Consider the following 16,947-nt stretch of genomic DNA (forward strand, 5'->3'; position numbering starts at 1 on the left):
CGCAGATGCATGAACTTGTCCGAATCGCAAGGAAATGGCTGGATCCGCAGAGGAATACAGCAGCGGCGGTGGTGGAGGCCGTTGTGGTGGATCGTTACCTACGCGCCCTGCCTTATGAGGCAAAACGGTTCATCAGTCAACAGGCCTTGACCACGGCTGATCTGACCGTGGAAGCTGTGGAAAAGTACCAGGCCACAGCGGAGATGCTGAATGCTTCCCGAAAAGACCCCAGGAGTGCGGCCCCACCACAAATGAAAAGAACCCGTCCAAAGGACCCCAAGGTCTCGAACCCAGCCACGTCAGGACTTATCCCGGCTCCAGGGGGAGCCAGAAACCAGGCGGGTCCAAGAAGAGTACACCAGGAGGGGGAAACTCGACAGTGTTACCGGTGTGGGGAGATGGGACATATCTCCTGGCAGTGTGGGAAACCAGCCGATGAACCTATGCCCACTGCGGAGTCCTCCAGCTCAGCACCCACACACCGTTTTGCCTCGCTCTTGGGAGTCGTAGATGGCGGCCCAGATCGACCCCCCACCTGCCCGGTAACTGTGAATCACCATGATGTGGAGGCCTTACTGGATTCTGGTAGCCGGGCCACCCTGGTGCGTAAGGATTTGGTGGGCCCAACGTGTCTGACCCCAGGGAAAGTCCTCCCAGTTTCCTGTGTCCATGGGGACACCAGAGAATACCCCATTACTGAACTTACAATGACCAGCACACGGGGAACCATACACACGACGGCGGGGGTGGTTGATTCCCTCCCCGTCCCTGTCCTAATTGGACGAGACTGCCCAGCCTTTTACCCACTCTGGAGAGAGTCTCAGGAGAGGATAACCCGAGTACCTCGGAACCGGAGAGGCAAGACTCATCCTGGGAAGGCTCCGGTGCAATCCTCCGAGTTACTCACTCCCGCCCGGGCTCTGATAGGGATGGCAGGTGCCCAGACCGACACAGAGACGGAGCTACAGAATCTGGACAAAGAACTGTCTGGTCTGAGGGGGACCGCTGAGAGGTATCGTTTGTTAAAGCAACAGTTAGACATGAAGACAGAAGAGTTAGATATCCTCCAGGCTAAACTCCAACAGAGCTCCTTCCATAAGCAACAGGAGGAGCTGGAGAGGCTGCGCAGGACCATCGAGGAGTGTGAGGAGACCCTGCGCAGTAGTAAGGAGGTCCAGAAGAAGGCAGAGGAGAAGTACAAGGTGTTGGAGAACAAGATGAAGAATGCGGAGGCAGAGAGAGAGAAGGAACTGAAAGCTGCTCAACAGAAGCTAAACTCTGCTAAAACCAAGGCTGATGCGTTCAGTAAGAAACTCAAGGAGAGACAACAGGAGGCTGAGTCCCTGGTCCTAGAGGTGGAGGAGTTGAAGAGAGAGCAGGCTGGCAAGCACCACGGCAATGCGGACGCCCTCTCCCGGCGTGATGCCTTCTTCGCTGCCTTTACCCCGACGAGGACGTCGGTCCCGAGGAGGGGGATGTGTGATGTCACGAGAGGCTGTGTCCTGGAGGGACGTTACATCCCCCTGAGGTGGCTGCAAACCCAGACAGCTATGGCTCCATCTGCTGGTATGGTCGGGAACTCCACCCCTCTATGGCCAATCTTCCCACGCAGCTGAAACAAATGAGGAGCTGATGAGCTGAAGGTTTGGGAAGGGAAGAGACACAGTCTCCAAGCTGGGCTCTCTGGAGGACAAGAGTGCTGCACGTCCACTTCCATGAGGAATATAAGGATTTGGAGATACTTACCTTTGGGGAAATACTCACCTTTGGATATATGCACCTGTGGAAATACGTGTGGGACATTTGGAAGGACGTTTTGCTGGGTTGGCCACTAGCTGCAACGTGGAAGACAGTAAGACTGGGGAAAAGTTATTTGAGCGAGGGAGAGTTATGATTTTGGATGTGGAAGAGACATCCCTGAACTGTTAACCCTTAAGAGCCACCAGAGAACAGTATTGTGTTATACTTTCGTTAGTTTCCCAAGACCTTTAATAAAATCCTTGTTTTGGTTGAACCTGGTCTCCTTGCACTACTTGAGCAATCCCGCTGAAAGCTGTGTAGCCTCTCGTGACGTCACAACATGTATATATTAGTATTTATCCTGCTACTGGTCAGCATTACTCCTGTTCACATGTATATATTAGTATTTATCCTGCTACTGGTCAGCATTACTCCTGTTCACATGTATATTTTAGTATTTATCCTGCTACTGGTCAGCTTTACTCCTGTTTACATGTATATATTAGTATTTATCCTGCTACTGGTTAGCATTACTTCTGTTTACATGTATATATTAGTATTTATCCTGCTACTGGTTAGCATTACTTCTGTTCACATGTATATATTAGTATTTATCCTGCTACTGGTCAGCATTACTCCTGTTTACATACAGTGCCTTCAGAAAGTATTCAGACACCTTGACTTATTCCACATTTTGTTACATTACAGCCTTGTTCTAAAATTGATTAAATTGTTTTTTTTCATCATTCTACACACAATACCCCATAATGACAAAGTAAAAACAGGTTTTTTGAAATGTTTGCTAATTTATAAAAAATAAAAAATAACAGAAATATCACATTTACATAAGTATTCAGATCCTTTACTCAGTACTTTGTTGAAGCACCTTTGGCAGCGATTACAGCCTCGAGTCTTCTTGGGTATGACGCTACAAGCTTGGCACACCTGTATTTGGGGAGTTTCTTCCATTGTTCTCTGCAGATCCTCTCAAGCTCTGTCAGGTTGGATGGGGAGCATTGCAGCACAGATATTTTCAGGTCTCTCCTGAGATGTTAGATCGGGTTCAAGTCCGGGCTCTGGCTGGGCCACTCAAGGACATTCAGAGACTTGTCCCGAAGCCACATCTGCGTTGTCTTGGCTGTGTGCTTAGGGTCATTGTCCTGTTGGAAGGTGAACCTTCACCCCAGTCTGAAGTCCTGAGCAGGTTTTCATCAAGGATCTCTCTGCACTTTGCTCCGTTCATCTTTCCCTCGATCCTGACTAGTCTCCTAGTCCCTGCCGCTGAAAATCATCCCCACAGCATGATGCTGCCACCACCATGCTTCACCGTAGGGATGGTGCCAGGTTTCCTCCAGACGTGACGCATGGCATTCAGACCAAAGAGTTCAATCTTGGTTTCATCAAACCAGAGAATCTTGTTTCTCATGGTCTGAGAGTCTTTAGGTGCCTTTTGGCAAACCCCAAGCTGGCTGTCATGTGCCTTTTACTGAGGAGTGGCTTCCGTCTGGTCACTCTACCATAAAGGCCTGATTGGTGGAGTGCTGCAGAGATGGTTATCCTTCTGGAAGGTTCTCCTATCTTCACAGAGGAACTCTAGTGCTCTGTCAGAGTGACCATCGGGTTCTTGGTCACCTCCCTGACCCAAGGCCCTTCTCCCCCGATTGCTCCGTTTGGCTGTTAGGCCAGCTCTAGGAAGAGTCTTGGTGGTTCCAAACGTCTTCCATTTAAGAATGATGGAGGCCACTGTGTTCTTGGGGACCTTCAATGCTGCAGAAATGTTTTGGTACCCTTTCCCAGATCTGTGCCTCGACACAATCCTGTCTCAGAGCTCTAACGACAATTCCTTCGACCTCATGGCTTGGTTTTTGCTCTGACATGCAATGTTAACTGTGGGACCTTATATAGACAGGTGTGTGCCTTTCCAAATCATGTCCAACCAATTTGTAGAGACATCTCAAGGATGATCAATGGAAACAGGATGCACCTGAGCTCAATTTCGAGTCTCATAGCAAAGGGTCTGAATACTTACGTAAATAAGGTATTTCTGTTTTTTATAAATTTGCAAAAATTTCTAAAAACCTGTTTTCGCTTGATCATTGTGGGGTATTGTGTGTAGATTGGAGGATTATTATTATTTTACATAACAAAATGTGGAAAAAGTCAAGGGGTCTGAATACTTTCCGAAGGCACTGTATTACCGTAAGTATTTGTATACTGAACCAAAATATAAATGCAACATACAAGAATTTAAAAGATTTTGCTGAGTTACAGTTCATATAAGGAAATCAGTCAATTGAAATAAATTAATTAGGCCCTAATCTATGGATGTCACATGACTGGGCAGGGGCGCAGCCACTGGGGAGCCAGGCCCAGCCAATCAGAATGAGTTTTTCCCTACAAAAGGCCTTTATTACAGACAGAAATACCCCTCAGTTTCATCAGCTGTCCGGGTGGCTGGTCTCAGAGTATCCTGCAAGTGGAGGTCCTGGGTGGCGTGGTTACATGTGGTCTGTGGTTGTGAGGCCGGTTGGACATACTGCAAAATTCTCTAAAACAGCGTTATGGTATATAAATGAACATTCAATTCTCTGGCAACCGCTCTGGTGGACATTCCTGCAGTCAGCAGGCCAGTTGCACGCTCCCTCAACTTGATACATCTGTGTCATTGTGTTGTGACAAAACTGCACATTTTAGAGTGGCCTTTTATTGTCCCCAGCACAAGGTGCACCTGTGTAATGAGCATGCTGTTTAATCAGCATGGATGGATGGATGGATTATCTTGGCAAAGGAGAACTGCTCACTTACAGGGATGTAAACAGATTTGTGCACAAAATGTGAGAGAAATAAGCTTTTAGTGCGTATGGAACATTTCTGGGATCTTTCATTTCAGCTCATTAAACATGGGACCAACACTTTACATGTTGCATTTATATTTTTGTTCAGTATGTATTCCTGCTACCAGTCAGTTTTCAGCCCAGTTTACATGTATATCCTACTACCAGTAAATGTGTATGTATAAAACCCACCTCAACCACTCCAGTACCCCTGCACATTGAATAAGGTACTGACACTGACCTGTATATACAACCACTCCAGTACCCCCTGCACATTGAATAAGGTACTGACACTGACCTGTATATACAACCACTCCAGTACCCCCTGCACATTGAATAAGGTACTGACACTGACCTGTATATCCAACCACTCCAGTACCCTGCACATTGAATAAGGTACTGACCTGTATATACAACCACTCCAGTACCCCAGCACATTGAATAAGGTACTGACACTGACCTGTATATACAACCACTCCAGTACCCCTGCACATTGAATAAGGTACTGACACTGACCTGTATATACAACCACTCCAGTACCCCTGCACATTGAATAAGGTACTGACACTGACCTGTATATACAACCACTCCGGTACCCCTACACATTGAATAAGGTACTGACCTGTATATACCTGCGTTCTTGTGTTCTTTAACTCTCTTGTGTGGTTTTCATTCTTAATTTTATTTTCTATTATTATTATTACTTTGATCACTGCATTGTTGGGAAAGAGCTCTCAAGGTAAGAATTTCACTGTACTGTTCTACACCTGTTGAATCCTGTACAAGTGGTGAATAGACTTTGAAATGTGTAACTTTCATGCTAGGTTTAGAACCTCATATTGAAGCATATAGAGACCCCAACTGATGTAGAGAACAATCTTATTTTTTATTTATTTATTTATTTTTTTGTCATTTAGCAGACGCTCTTATCCAGAGCGACTTACAGGAGCAATTAGGGTTAAGTGCCTTGCTCAAGGGCACATCGACAGATTTTTCACGTAGTCGGCTCGGGGATTAGAACCAGCAACCTTTCGGTTACTGGCACAACGCTCTTAACCACTAAGCTACCTGCCGCCCCCTTAAAATGACCTACTTTGGTTTAGATACAAGCATCGTGAAACATCTATACATTCATTTGAGTTGGTGAAAATCCGTTTTTTGGACCTAACTTGCTTACCACTTTCTCGGTGTGGTTTCTTCCTTCACATACTCAATGAAACATTACCTCTTCCTAAATAGCCTATTTGGTCAAAATACGAATTTTGTGGATGGTTTCCTAGAAACAAGGGTGGCTCAACTTACCCCACTCTCCCCTATAGCAATCAAATACATTTGCTATATACATATTATATCAAAAAGGTTTAAAATGTCTAAATGTTTTTTGACAAAATCTCAAGGATAAGTCTTGAACTATCACCTTGAAGTTCACAGGTTAGAGACGTCAGCTCCATCTAACATTAGCAGCTGGCTCAAATCAGATCATCAAAGTGGCTAGCTATCTAACCAATAACAGTAGCTAGTTAGCTGAAGTAGCTAGTTACGTTAGCTAGCAAAAGCGCTAACTAAGGCAATTTCCGCAAAGCAGAAAGGCAAATTGCTTGGCTAGCTAACCAGTCTAGTAAGAAGCATAGCTATCTGAGAGTCAGAGTGGGAAAAACTTGACTTACAAAGGCTTTCTTTTCACTTCTCCTGAAGCTAAATTTTGACATCCTGTCCTGTTGTCGAATTGATGGTTGATTTGGTTGGAGGAAGACGTTCTTGATGTTTGTTGTTTTTAGGCACTATAATAATAACGAGTAGCTAGCTAGGTAAGTAGCTACAATTTTTATATTCACAATCTGCTTTCATCCGTTTTTCATATTCAATAAACATCAAGATAACTTTACAGAAGTCAGGCTACCAGACTCGTATCCAGACGCTTTGCACCTCACTACAACGGCTAATTTCATTGGCTTATAGTAAAACGAGTAGCCACTCACCGTTTAGCTTTAATCCTCTTAGCAACGCTATCTGTTTGAAATCTTTGGCACAATTTCTCATTTGACACACACACGGCACGTCTTACAACAGAAGATGGCGCTATCATACCACGTTGGTTTGACCATACAAGGACCTGGAATATAGGCTGTCTGTCTGTCTCTCTCTGTCTCCCTCTCACACTCTCTCTCACACACACACACACTCACTAGTTAATTTTTTTTATTTAACTGGTCGAAACAGCTTTGAATTATATAAAGAATGTCTATCCTACTTTTTCATTTCATGCTTACTTCCTGTGATTTTCCTTCTGCAGACTGGAAGGGTCTTATAGCTCAAACGTAATGTTAGACTCATACACTACTAACTTCCCCTCATTCATCTCTCTCTCTCTCTCTCTCTCTCTCTCTCTCTCACACACATCTCTCTCTCTCACACACACACACACATCTCTCTCTCACTCACACACACACTCACACACACTCACACACACACACACAAACCACTCTGACATCAGGGCTGGCCTGCAGAAGCCTTCTCTCTTTAATAGCTCAGCCAAACCATCCAACCCACAACATCAGAAAGTGGAATCTGTGAGCAATTTAAAACCCATTAAGTCTCCCCAGGCTATCCAGTGCCTACCGTTCTCATGCTTATAGTATTCTACAGACGTGAGAAGGCATGGAAATGTTATAGTCCTTAAAACGTATATAATCTGGGTATGCGGAAGGTAAATGGGCAGTGAATTACAGTAGTGAATAGGCCTATATGTAATACTAAACAGGTATACTGTAAATACATATGGAGGAAACAGCTTTGTTTTCACCTCTCTTCTCAACGCTATTGAAAGTATAAAATAAAGACAGAGCTTCTTTTATAAAGTACCCTACACAGGATTTCAGTTGGAGTTTGGCTTCAGCTTACAGTGTTGTCACTTGTCTTTCAGCTGTCTATCCCATGTCAACAACATCAGCTAGTGTCTCTCTCAGGTTGGGCTGGCAAGTGCACTGTAGTTGTTGATCAGGCAGGCAGGCAGGCAGGCAGGCAGGCAGAAACAGGAGGTACAGGAGACCAGTCTCAGTCTTGAGAGGGAAAGTCACAACGGGCTAAATCTCAATCACATGGCGTTCCCAGACCAACACAGACAGAGAGGGATCACATGGCGTTCCCAGACCAACACAGACAGAGAGGGATTTGTGCTGCAGTTTCAACAACAGTTTCCATGGGGGCCAGACTGGCATGGGGGGGATCAATGACAAAAAGTTCAGATAGATTTTTAAGTAGACAAATGTTTGTAATAAAATACATTTACATTTTGGTCCTTTAGCAGATGCTCATGTCCAGAGTGACTTACAGACAGTGTATTCGGCTAGGGTTTAACTTTTCCCATTATGCATGAAATATCAATATCCAATAAACCAGTGGCATAAAGTACTTAAGTAAAAATACTGTAAATAACTATTTAAGTAGTGGTTTTGGGGTATCTGTACTTTATTTATATTTTGGACAACTTGATTTTACTTCACTACATTACTAAACAAATTGGGTGTCAGGGAAAATGTATGGATTAAAAAGTACATTTGTTTAGGAATGTAGTGAAGTAAAATAAAGTTGTAAAAATATAAATAATAAAGTAGAATTACATTTTGAATGCTTAGCCGGACTGGAAATGTGTCCAATTCACACACTTATCAAGGTCATCCCTACTGCCTCTGATCTGGAGGACTCACATGCTTCCTTTGTAAATTATGTCTGAGTGTTGGAGTGTGCCCCTGGCTATCAGTAAATAAAAATATTTAAAAAAGACAATTGTGCCATCTGGTTTGCTTAAGATAAGGAATTTGAAATAATTTATACTTTTACTTTTGATACTTAACATTTACATTTACGTCATTTAGCAGACGCTCTTATCCAGAGCGACTTACAAATTGGTGCATTCACCCTATAGCCAGTGGGTTAACCACTTTACAATATATATATTATTTTTTTTTGTCATTTTTTATTTTATTTTATTTTTTCATTTTTTTTGTGGGGGGGGGGCTGGGGGGGTAGAAGGATTACTTTATCCTATCCCAGGTATTCCTTAAAGAGGTGGGGTTTCAAATGTCTCCGGAAGGTGGTGAGTGACTCCGCTGTCCTGGCGTCGTGAGGGAGCTTGTTCCACCATTGGGGTGCCAGAGCAGCGAACAGTTTTGACTGGGCTGAGCGGGAACTATGCTTCCGCAGAGGAAGGGGAGCCAGCAGGCCAGAGGTGGATGAACGCAATGCCCTCGTTTGGGTGTAGGGACTGATCAGAGCCTGAAGGTACAGAGGTGCCGATCCCCTCACAGTTCCATAGGCAAGCACCATGGTCTTGTAACAGATGCGAGCTTCAACTGGAAGCCAGTGGAGTGTGCGGAGGAGCGGGGTGACGTGAGAGAACTTGGGAAGGTTGAACACCAGACGGGCTGCGGCATTCTGGATGAGTTGTAGGGGTTTAATGGCACAGGCAGGGAGCCCAGCCAACAGCGAGTTGCAGTAATCCAGACGGGAGATGACAAGTGCCTGGATTAGGACCTGTGCCGCTTCCTGTGTAAGGCAGGGTCGTACTCTCCGAATGTTGTAGAGCATGAACCTGCAGGATCGGGTCACCGCCTTGATGTTAGCGGAGAACGACAGGGTGTTGTCCAGGGTCACGCCAAGGCTCTTCGCACTCTGGGAGGAGGACACAACGGAGTTGTCAACCGTGATGGCGAGATCATGGAACGGGCAGTCCTTCCCCGGGAGGAAGAGCAGCTCCGTCTTGCCAGGGTTCAGCTTGAGGTGGTGATCCGTCATCCATACTGATATGTCTGCCAGACATGCAGAGATGCGATTCGCCACCTGGTTATCAGAAGGGGGAAAGTATATTAAGTACAGTATATTTTTGCAATTACATTTACTTAGTATATTTTAAACCAAATACTTTTAGACTTTTATCCAAGTAGTATTTTTTACTTCACGTAGTATTTTATTTTTTACTTGAGTCATTTTCTATTAAGGTATCTTTACTTTTACTCAAGTATGACAACTGGGTACTTTTCCCACCACTGCAATAAACATGGAATGTACAGTACCAGTCAAAAGTTTGGACACACCTACTCATTCCAGGGGTTTTCTTTATTTTTTACTATTTTCTACATTGTAGTAACCAAAAAAGTGTTAAACAAATTAAAATATATTTGAGATTTGAGATTCTTCAAATAGCCACCCTTTGCCTTGATGACAGCTTTGCACACTATTGGCATTCTCTCAACTTGCTTCACCTGGAATGCTTTTCCAACAGTCTTGAAGGAGTTCCCACATATGTTGAGCACTTGCTGGCTGCTTTTCCTTCACTCTGCCGTCCGACTCATCCCAAACCATATCAATTTGGTTGAGGTCGGGGGATTGTGGAGGCCAGGTCATCTGATGCAGCACTCCATCACTCTCCTTCTTGGTAAAATAGCCCTTACACAGCCTGGAGATGTGTTGGGTCATTGTCCTGTTGAAAAACAAATGATAGTCCCACTAAGCCCAAAACAGATGGGATGGCGTATCGCTGCAGAATGCTGTGGTAGCCATGCTGGTTAAGTGTGCCTTGAATTCTAAATAAATCACAGACAGTGTCACCAGCAAAGCACCCCCACACCATAACACCTTCTCCTCCATGCTTTACGGTGGGAAATACACATGCGGAGATCATCCGTTCACCCACACCGCGTCTCACAAAGCCACGGCGGTTGGAACCAAAAATCAAAAATTCTCCAGACCAAAGGACAAATTTCCACCGGTCTAATGTCCATTGCTCGTGTTTCTTGGCCCAAGCAAGTCTCTTCTTCTTATTGGTGTCATTTAGTAGTGGTTTCTTTGCAGCAATTCGACCATGAAGGCCTGATTCACACAGTCTCCTCTGAACAGTTGATGTTGAGATGTGTCTGTTATTTGAACTCTGTGAAGCAGTTATTTGGGCTGCAATTTCTGAGGCTGGTAACTCTAATGAACTCATCCTCTGCAGCAGATGTAACTCTGGGTCTTCCATTCCTGTGGCGGTCCTCATGAGAGCCAGTTTTATCATAGCGCTTGATGGTTTTTGCGACTGCACACATTTTCCGTATTGACTGACCTTCATGTCTTAAAGTTTGTTGTTTCTCTTTACTTATTTGAGCTGTTCTTACATTTACATTTTTTTTACATTTACGTCATTTAGCAGACGCTCTTATCCAGAGCGACTTACAGTTAGTGAATACATATATATATTTTTTAATACTGGCCCCCCCGTGGGAATCGAACCCACAACCCTGGCGTTGCAAACGCCATGCTCTATCAACTGAGCTACATCCCTGCCGGCCATTCCCTCCCCTACCCTGGACGACGCTGGGACAATTGTGCGCCGCCCATGAGTCTCCCGGTCGCGGCCGGCTGCGACAGAGCCTGGATTCGAACCAGGATCTCTAGTGGCACAGTTAGCACTGCGATGCAGTGCCTTAGACCACTGCGCCACTCAGGAGACTTCTTGCCATAATATGGACTTGGTCTTTTACCAAATAGGGATATCTTCTTGCTGCATTTTTCTATTGGCATTTACTTGGATATGTCCATGATAATGACATTGATACATGATGTCAACTGGATCAAAAAAAAATGCTCCTTGTCTGGGCATTGTTCACTGTGGTACTACAGAGATTGAAATGTAAAAGTGAAATATTGTTTCCGGCAGACAGCGAGGCTTATATTAACCCCCGCTGTACCAAACCAGGCTTATATTAACCCCCGCTGTACCAAACCAGGCTTATATTAACCCCCGCTGTACCAATCCAGGCTTATATTAACCCCCGCTGTACCAATCTAAATGCTAGGCTGGAAGCAAAGGGGAAATCACGTGCGAGTTGAGATAAATACAAGAGATGATTCGGACAGCAACATGAACGTGATATTCTTAAAGGCAATTTATGCTTGATCCGAAAATGTGGTCAGAGTCGCTGTATTGATGGTGTGACGCAATTGCGGAGCCTCCGAAAGCATGCAGAGGCCAAATTGAGCTCAACATTTGTAACAATGCGAACGGCTTCATATAGCTCCGCATTGATATGATTGGTTGACGGTAGGTGAGGGCGGGAGGTCCTGTATAAACACAAACTCACTTCCTTCACAACAGCTCTGCGTCGTTCGGCGAAGCCCTGATTTCTGCAGAGGCCATATCACCGTAAATGCTGCACGGCGCCTTTTATGGAGGCTCAGTGATTTTTCAGAAGGACCTGTTAGCAGGCAAAGGCGTGTCTGCTCATCCAATCAGCATTCAGGATCCAAACAACCAGTTTTATAATAGTGATTTGTCTTTATAAATGTATAACACTTTGCTCAAACTCACTCCAGTATGGGTGTAATCTCCCCCTATGGAAGGCAGAAAGATGCTTCACCTGTTCAGTTTATTCCCATAGTTTATTGAGGTTCAAGTTTACAGAGACATAAATCATGATGATAACATAATGATAGCACATTGATCAACAGCCAGACATTGTCACCACAGCTACTGTATTGTGCAGTAAGGAAGTAGGTACAGAGTGAAGCCTTGGAAACCAACAGGAGTACGTCCAAAATGGCATCCTATCCCCTCTATAGTGAACTACTTTTGACCAGCGCGCTCTATGGGCTCACTATAGGGAATAGGGTGCCATTTGGGATGTGGCTCATGTAGAAGAACATGAGGACTGTGTAGATATATGCAGTATATGCTTCCCAACAGAGAACAGGATTAATACTTTATAATAATCATGCAGTATATGCTTCCCAACAGAGAACAGGATTAATACTTTATAATAAATGTAACAACTCAAATCATATCAATTCATACACAACATGAAGTCAATGTGCCCTTCATTTCATTTTTCCTTCATAATAAAATGGCACTTCATATTTAAAACACAACTGAGCAGGACACTGTAGCAATACGTTATAAACTGTACGAGCGAGGCAATAGTTGGTAGTTGTTGTACTGGTTATACAAGCATTATAAACTGTACAGCAACTATTTAGCCACAATTGACGTCAGTAAAGACGAGCCCCGGCAATAGAAAAGGATTGTGACTGTCCTCGGTGCAACAGGTGTGTTACGGTCCAACTAAACCCAGAGTACCTCTGACCTGCTTTCAACATGCTGCTCTGGAAAACATTCAGGAAGCCATGGGTGGCATTTATAATAATAATAATAATAATAATAATAATAATATGCCATTTAGCAGACGCATTTATCCAAAGCGACTTACAGTCATGCGTGCATACATTTTTTTTTTTGTGTATGGGTGGTCCCGGGGATCGAACCCACTACCTTGCCGTTATAAGCGCCGTGCTCTACCAGCTGAGCTACAGAGGACCACGAAAGAAGATGAAACGCAGTAAAAAATACACTTTTTTTTTTTTTTACATACACCTTTTGAAGACAATGATCTCAGAAAATACATTACTTTGCAACAGCCAACATACAGACTAAACAACTTTACCATCCACAGACGCTTTACCATCCACAAAAGCTTACAATGTGCACATGCAGACATTCAGATCTTTATTTTTGTTTTTATTACATCAATAATTTGATTATCAAACGTATAATAATCTACTTTGTAGATAATGAAACAGTGCAACACTGCAGTGTCAGCAACATGTACAGGTTTAAATCCAGTAGAGACCAGTAAAGACCAGTAAAGACCAGTAGAATCACGATGGTGGAATCAAAACGGACTGTTCCCTTTGATCGAACCCAGGCTTAGCGATATTAACATTAACCTGTTGTATACAATTATATTAAAATGTTAGCATCAGCAATACACTGGCACTGAATAAAACAACCAGTCTTCCCTTATACAAAATATCCTTCATTATTAAAACAGCAAATATTACACAAACATTCACAGAGATAGAACCTCGCCTGTCCGCTGTCAGGGAGAGTGCTCCTCACTCTACCAGAAAAGGTTGTCATAAAATGGCTGCCAGTCAGCAGTACAGGAGGAGGAGGATGGATGGGGTGGAAGTTAGCGTTCCACTGAGATGAGTTTCATTTAAAAGGCTTGTTAGAACACTCCTCAGACCCCCTCTCCCTCCCGTCCTCTTTGCCCCTCAACTCAGGCCCCCCTCTCCCCCCCTCCTCTCCTCTCCCTCCCTCCCCTGACATGCCAATCAAATCTAAATGCAGAGATTTCATAGGCCTACACCAGAACAGCCCCACCACACACAAGATTCCTTCATTTAAAAATCGACAGTAATTGTCTTAACAAGAACAAATATAAAAAAAATATATATATATATTTTCAGCAGCTTACAGCGCATTGTGTTGGTCTATCGCAGACTGACTAGACGTATCACATCATGGTTTAAGCATTACATCCTTCACCTACCCTTTTACATAGTGGGATATCTACATAGTATAACATTACTTTTTCTTTTTTTTACATTAGAATATCAACGTAGTATCCACTGAGTAGACCAAACATTAGGAACACCTTCCTAATATTGAGTTACACCGCCCCCTTTTGCCCTCAGAACAGCCTCGATTCGTCGGGGCATTGACTCTACAAGGTGTCGAAAGCGTTCCACAGGGATGCTTGGCCCATGTTGACTCCAATGCTTCCCACAGTTGTGTCAAGTTGGCTGGATGTCCTTTGGGTGATGGACCGTTCTTGATACACACGGGAAACTGTGGAGTATGAAAAACCCAGCAGCGTTGCAGTTCTTGACACAAACCGGTGCGCCTGGCACCTACTACCATACCCTGTTCAAAGGCACTTAAGTATTTTGTCTTGCCCATTCACCCTCTGAATGGCACAACATACACAATCCATGTCTCAATTATCTCAAGGCTTAAAAATCCTTCTTTAACCTGTCCCCCCCCCTTCATCTACACTGATTGAAGTGGATCACAGCTTTCACCTGGATTCACCTGGTCAGTCCAAGTCATAGAAATAGCAGGTGTTCCTGTTTTGTATACATTTGTTTTCCAGTTAAAATGTGTTTTGTTTAGTCAATAAATCCACCTACACAGATAACAGCCAATTGCTAATCCAGATAATCAGCCAAATCAGCCAATCGCTGATACATGGCATTATACAAAGTCCTTCAGCTTAAAAAGGTATGGTTTAAAAGTACATACACAGGGGATACATATGGACTAGCGTGGCTAACTGCACTGTAACATAGCTAGACCAAACCAGTCAGCCAGTCCGTCCCACTGTGCAACACCCAGAAGCCTCTCCTCCTCCTCGTAGCAACGTTCCACCCTGAGGGGCAACGACAGAGAGCGCCACTCTAATGTTTAGCCTAAATAGCACAAGGGGGCTATGACTGGGGGCTATGACTGGGGGCTATGACTGGGGGCTATGACTGGGGGCTATGACTGGGGGCTATGACTGGGGGCTATGACTGGGGGCTATGACTGGGGGCTATGACTGGGGGCTATGACTGGGGGCTGTGACTGGGGGGCTGTGACTGGGGGGCTATGACTGGGGGGCTATGACTGGGGGCTATGACTGGGGGCTATGACTGGGGGCTATGACTGGGGGCTATGACTGGGGGCTATGACTGGGGGCTATGACTGGGGGCTATGACTGGGGGCTATGACTGGGGGCTATGACTGTGCAAACCTGTGCCTTTACTGCAACACATCTGTTGGGGTTCTCAGGCTGCGCCACAATGCTATGGGACGTGTCCCAAAAAGGCACCCTATTCCCAATATAGTGCACTACTTTAGACCCAAAGCCCGTAGAGCTCCCAAAGTAGTGCACTATATAAGGAATAGGGTGCCATTTGGGACTCCTAACACAGTATTCTCTGAACCCAGTAGAGCGCAGTGTGCGTTTCAGGTCCTTCCCTAGTAGAGAGCTGAGTCGTTGTAGGAGCTGGAGGAAGGGAAGGTGGGGCAGGGTTTGTTCCAAGGCAGTGAGCCAGAGTAGTCTGCCGTGGGGAGGCTGAGGGTGCTGGAGCTCTTCAGGTGGCTCTTCAGGCCCCAGGAGAGGAAGGAGCCCTTCTTGGACACCTTGCGGCCCTTGGGGTTCTTGTCGTCGTCAAAGGCCAGGCAGATCATGGAGTAGGTCTTAGGGATGCCTCCGCAGTAGGTGGCACTCTTGGTGGGCTGAGGGGAGGAAGGGAGAGAGAGAGAGAAGGGGGAGAGAGAGAGAAAGAGAGATGAGAGCGGGAGAGAAGGGGGGAGAGAGAGAGAAAGAGAGATGAGAGCGGGAGAGAAGGGAGGGAGGGAGAGAGATGAGGGAGAGAGGGGGAGATGAGAGAGGGGGAGGGAAGGAGATGAGAGAGGGGGAGGGAGGGAGATGAGAGAGGGGGAGGGAGGGAGATGAGAGAAGGGGAGGGAGAGAGAGAGAAGGGGAGGGAGGGAGGGAGGGAGGGAGGGAGATGAGAGAAGGGGAGGGAGGGAGGGAGAAGGGGAGGGAGGGAAAGGATATTACTACAGGTAAATACTAAACATTTCTAATTTCTACTTAAATGAGTGGAACTTTTTTAAATCAGGGTATTGTCACATAATATAAATGCTTCATGCAGTAGTTATCCATTTGACTAAATGAAAGAAAGAGCACTTTCTCGTGGGAAACTGCAACTTCTGTATAATCACCAAGCTGAGAAAGAGAGGAACTCCTCCTCATTGAAAGCTGAGAGTTTGACAGCACCGATAACAACTTCATGCATAACGCAATTTATCTGCCATCGCCTGTCAGTCACAACTGAGAAAACAGAAAGGAGCCAATAAGGACCTTCCAGGCTTCCTCAGGAGCCAATCAGAGCCAGAGGGCGGACCTTACCATGGGCAGGCCGCTGTCCATCAAGCTAACAACGCGAATGTCAATCCCGTTCTCGTCCACATCCTTCAGCAGCCGCATCACCTCGCTCACTCCCATCCACTTACAGTCAGTGTCTCCCACGGCAACAATGTAGTCCCCCTCTTTCAGCCCGTCGGCCTGGTAACAGAGAGATAACAACATTTAGTATTTTTAACAACTGGAGGAAGGAGGATGGGTTTTTCACAAGGGGGGGACAGTCTCAGAAATAGCACTGGCTGTCTGAAATGGTACCCTATATAGGCATCTCTCTCAATTCAATTCAAAGGGCTTTATTGGCATGGGAAACGTGTGTTAACATTGCCGAAGCAAGTGAAGTTGATAGTAAACAAAAGTGAAATAAACATTAAATATTAACAGTAAACATTACACTCAGAAGTTCCAAAAGAATAAAGACATTTCAAATGTCATATTATGTGCATGTACAAAAGGGAAAATAAATAAACATGGGTTGTATTTCCAATGGTGTTTGTTCTTCACTGGTTGCCCTTTTCTTGTCCCGTTCTGGCATTTAGGTCGCCACAGACTAGTACATGTCCCTGGGCCTGAAAATGGTTGATTTC

The 16,947-nt window shown here is 44.9% G+C and overlaps 2 protein-coding genes across 3 annotated transcripts in view; both read right to left on the reverse strand.

The window, feature by feature from the left end:
- The window catches only part of cep89 (centrosomal protein 89), a 266,004-nt gene extending 259,514 nt beyond the window's left edge, over positions 1-6,490 (reverse strand). For both annotated transcript variants that reach the window (XM_045216077.1, XM_045216076.1), the window contains exon 1: positions 6,242-6,490. In XM_045216077.1, the coding sequence (XP_045072012.1) occupies positions 6,242-6,283 (42 nt within the window). In that variant the 5' untranslated portion in view covers positions 6,284-6,490. The remainder of the gene's footprint in view (positions 1-6,241) is intronic.
- An 8,612-nt stretch (positions 6,491-15,102) lies between these two features.
- LOC123485178 (rhophilin-2-like) lies at positions 15,103-16,670 on the reverse strand. The gene is made up of 2 exons (XM_045216078.1): positions 16,349-16,670; positions 15,103-15,669 (listed from the first exon to the last, which is right to left on the reverse strand). The coding sequence occupies exons 1-2, from the start codon at positions 16,526-16,528 to the stop codon at positions 15,409-15,411; spliced, it is 441 nt and encodes a 146-aa protein (XP_045072013.1). The 5' UTR covers positions 16,529-16,670; the 3' UTR covers positions 15,103-15,408.
- Positions 16,671-16,947: the final 277 nt, after the last annotated feature.

Source organism: Coregonus clupeaformis, unplaced genomic scaffold (assembly GCF_020615455.1).
Source record: "Coregonus clupeaformis isolate EN_2021a unplaced genomic scaffold, ASM2061545v1 scaf0599, whole genome shotgun sequence".
In the NCBI taxonomy this organism is placed as follows: Eukaryota; Metazoa; Chordata; class Actinopteri; order Salmoniformes; family Salmonidae; genus Coregonus; species Coregonus clupeaformis.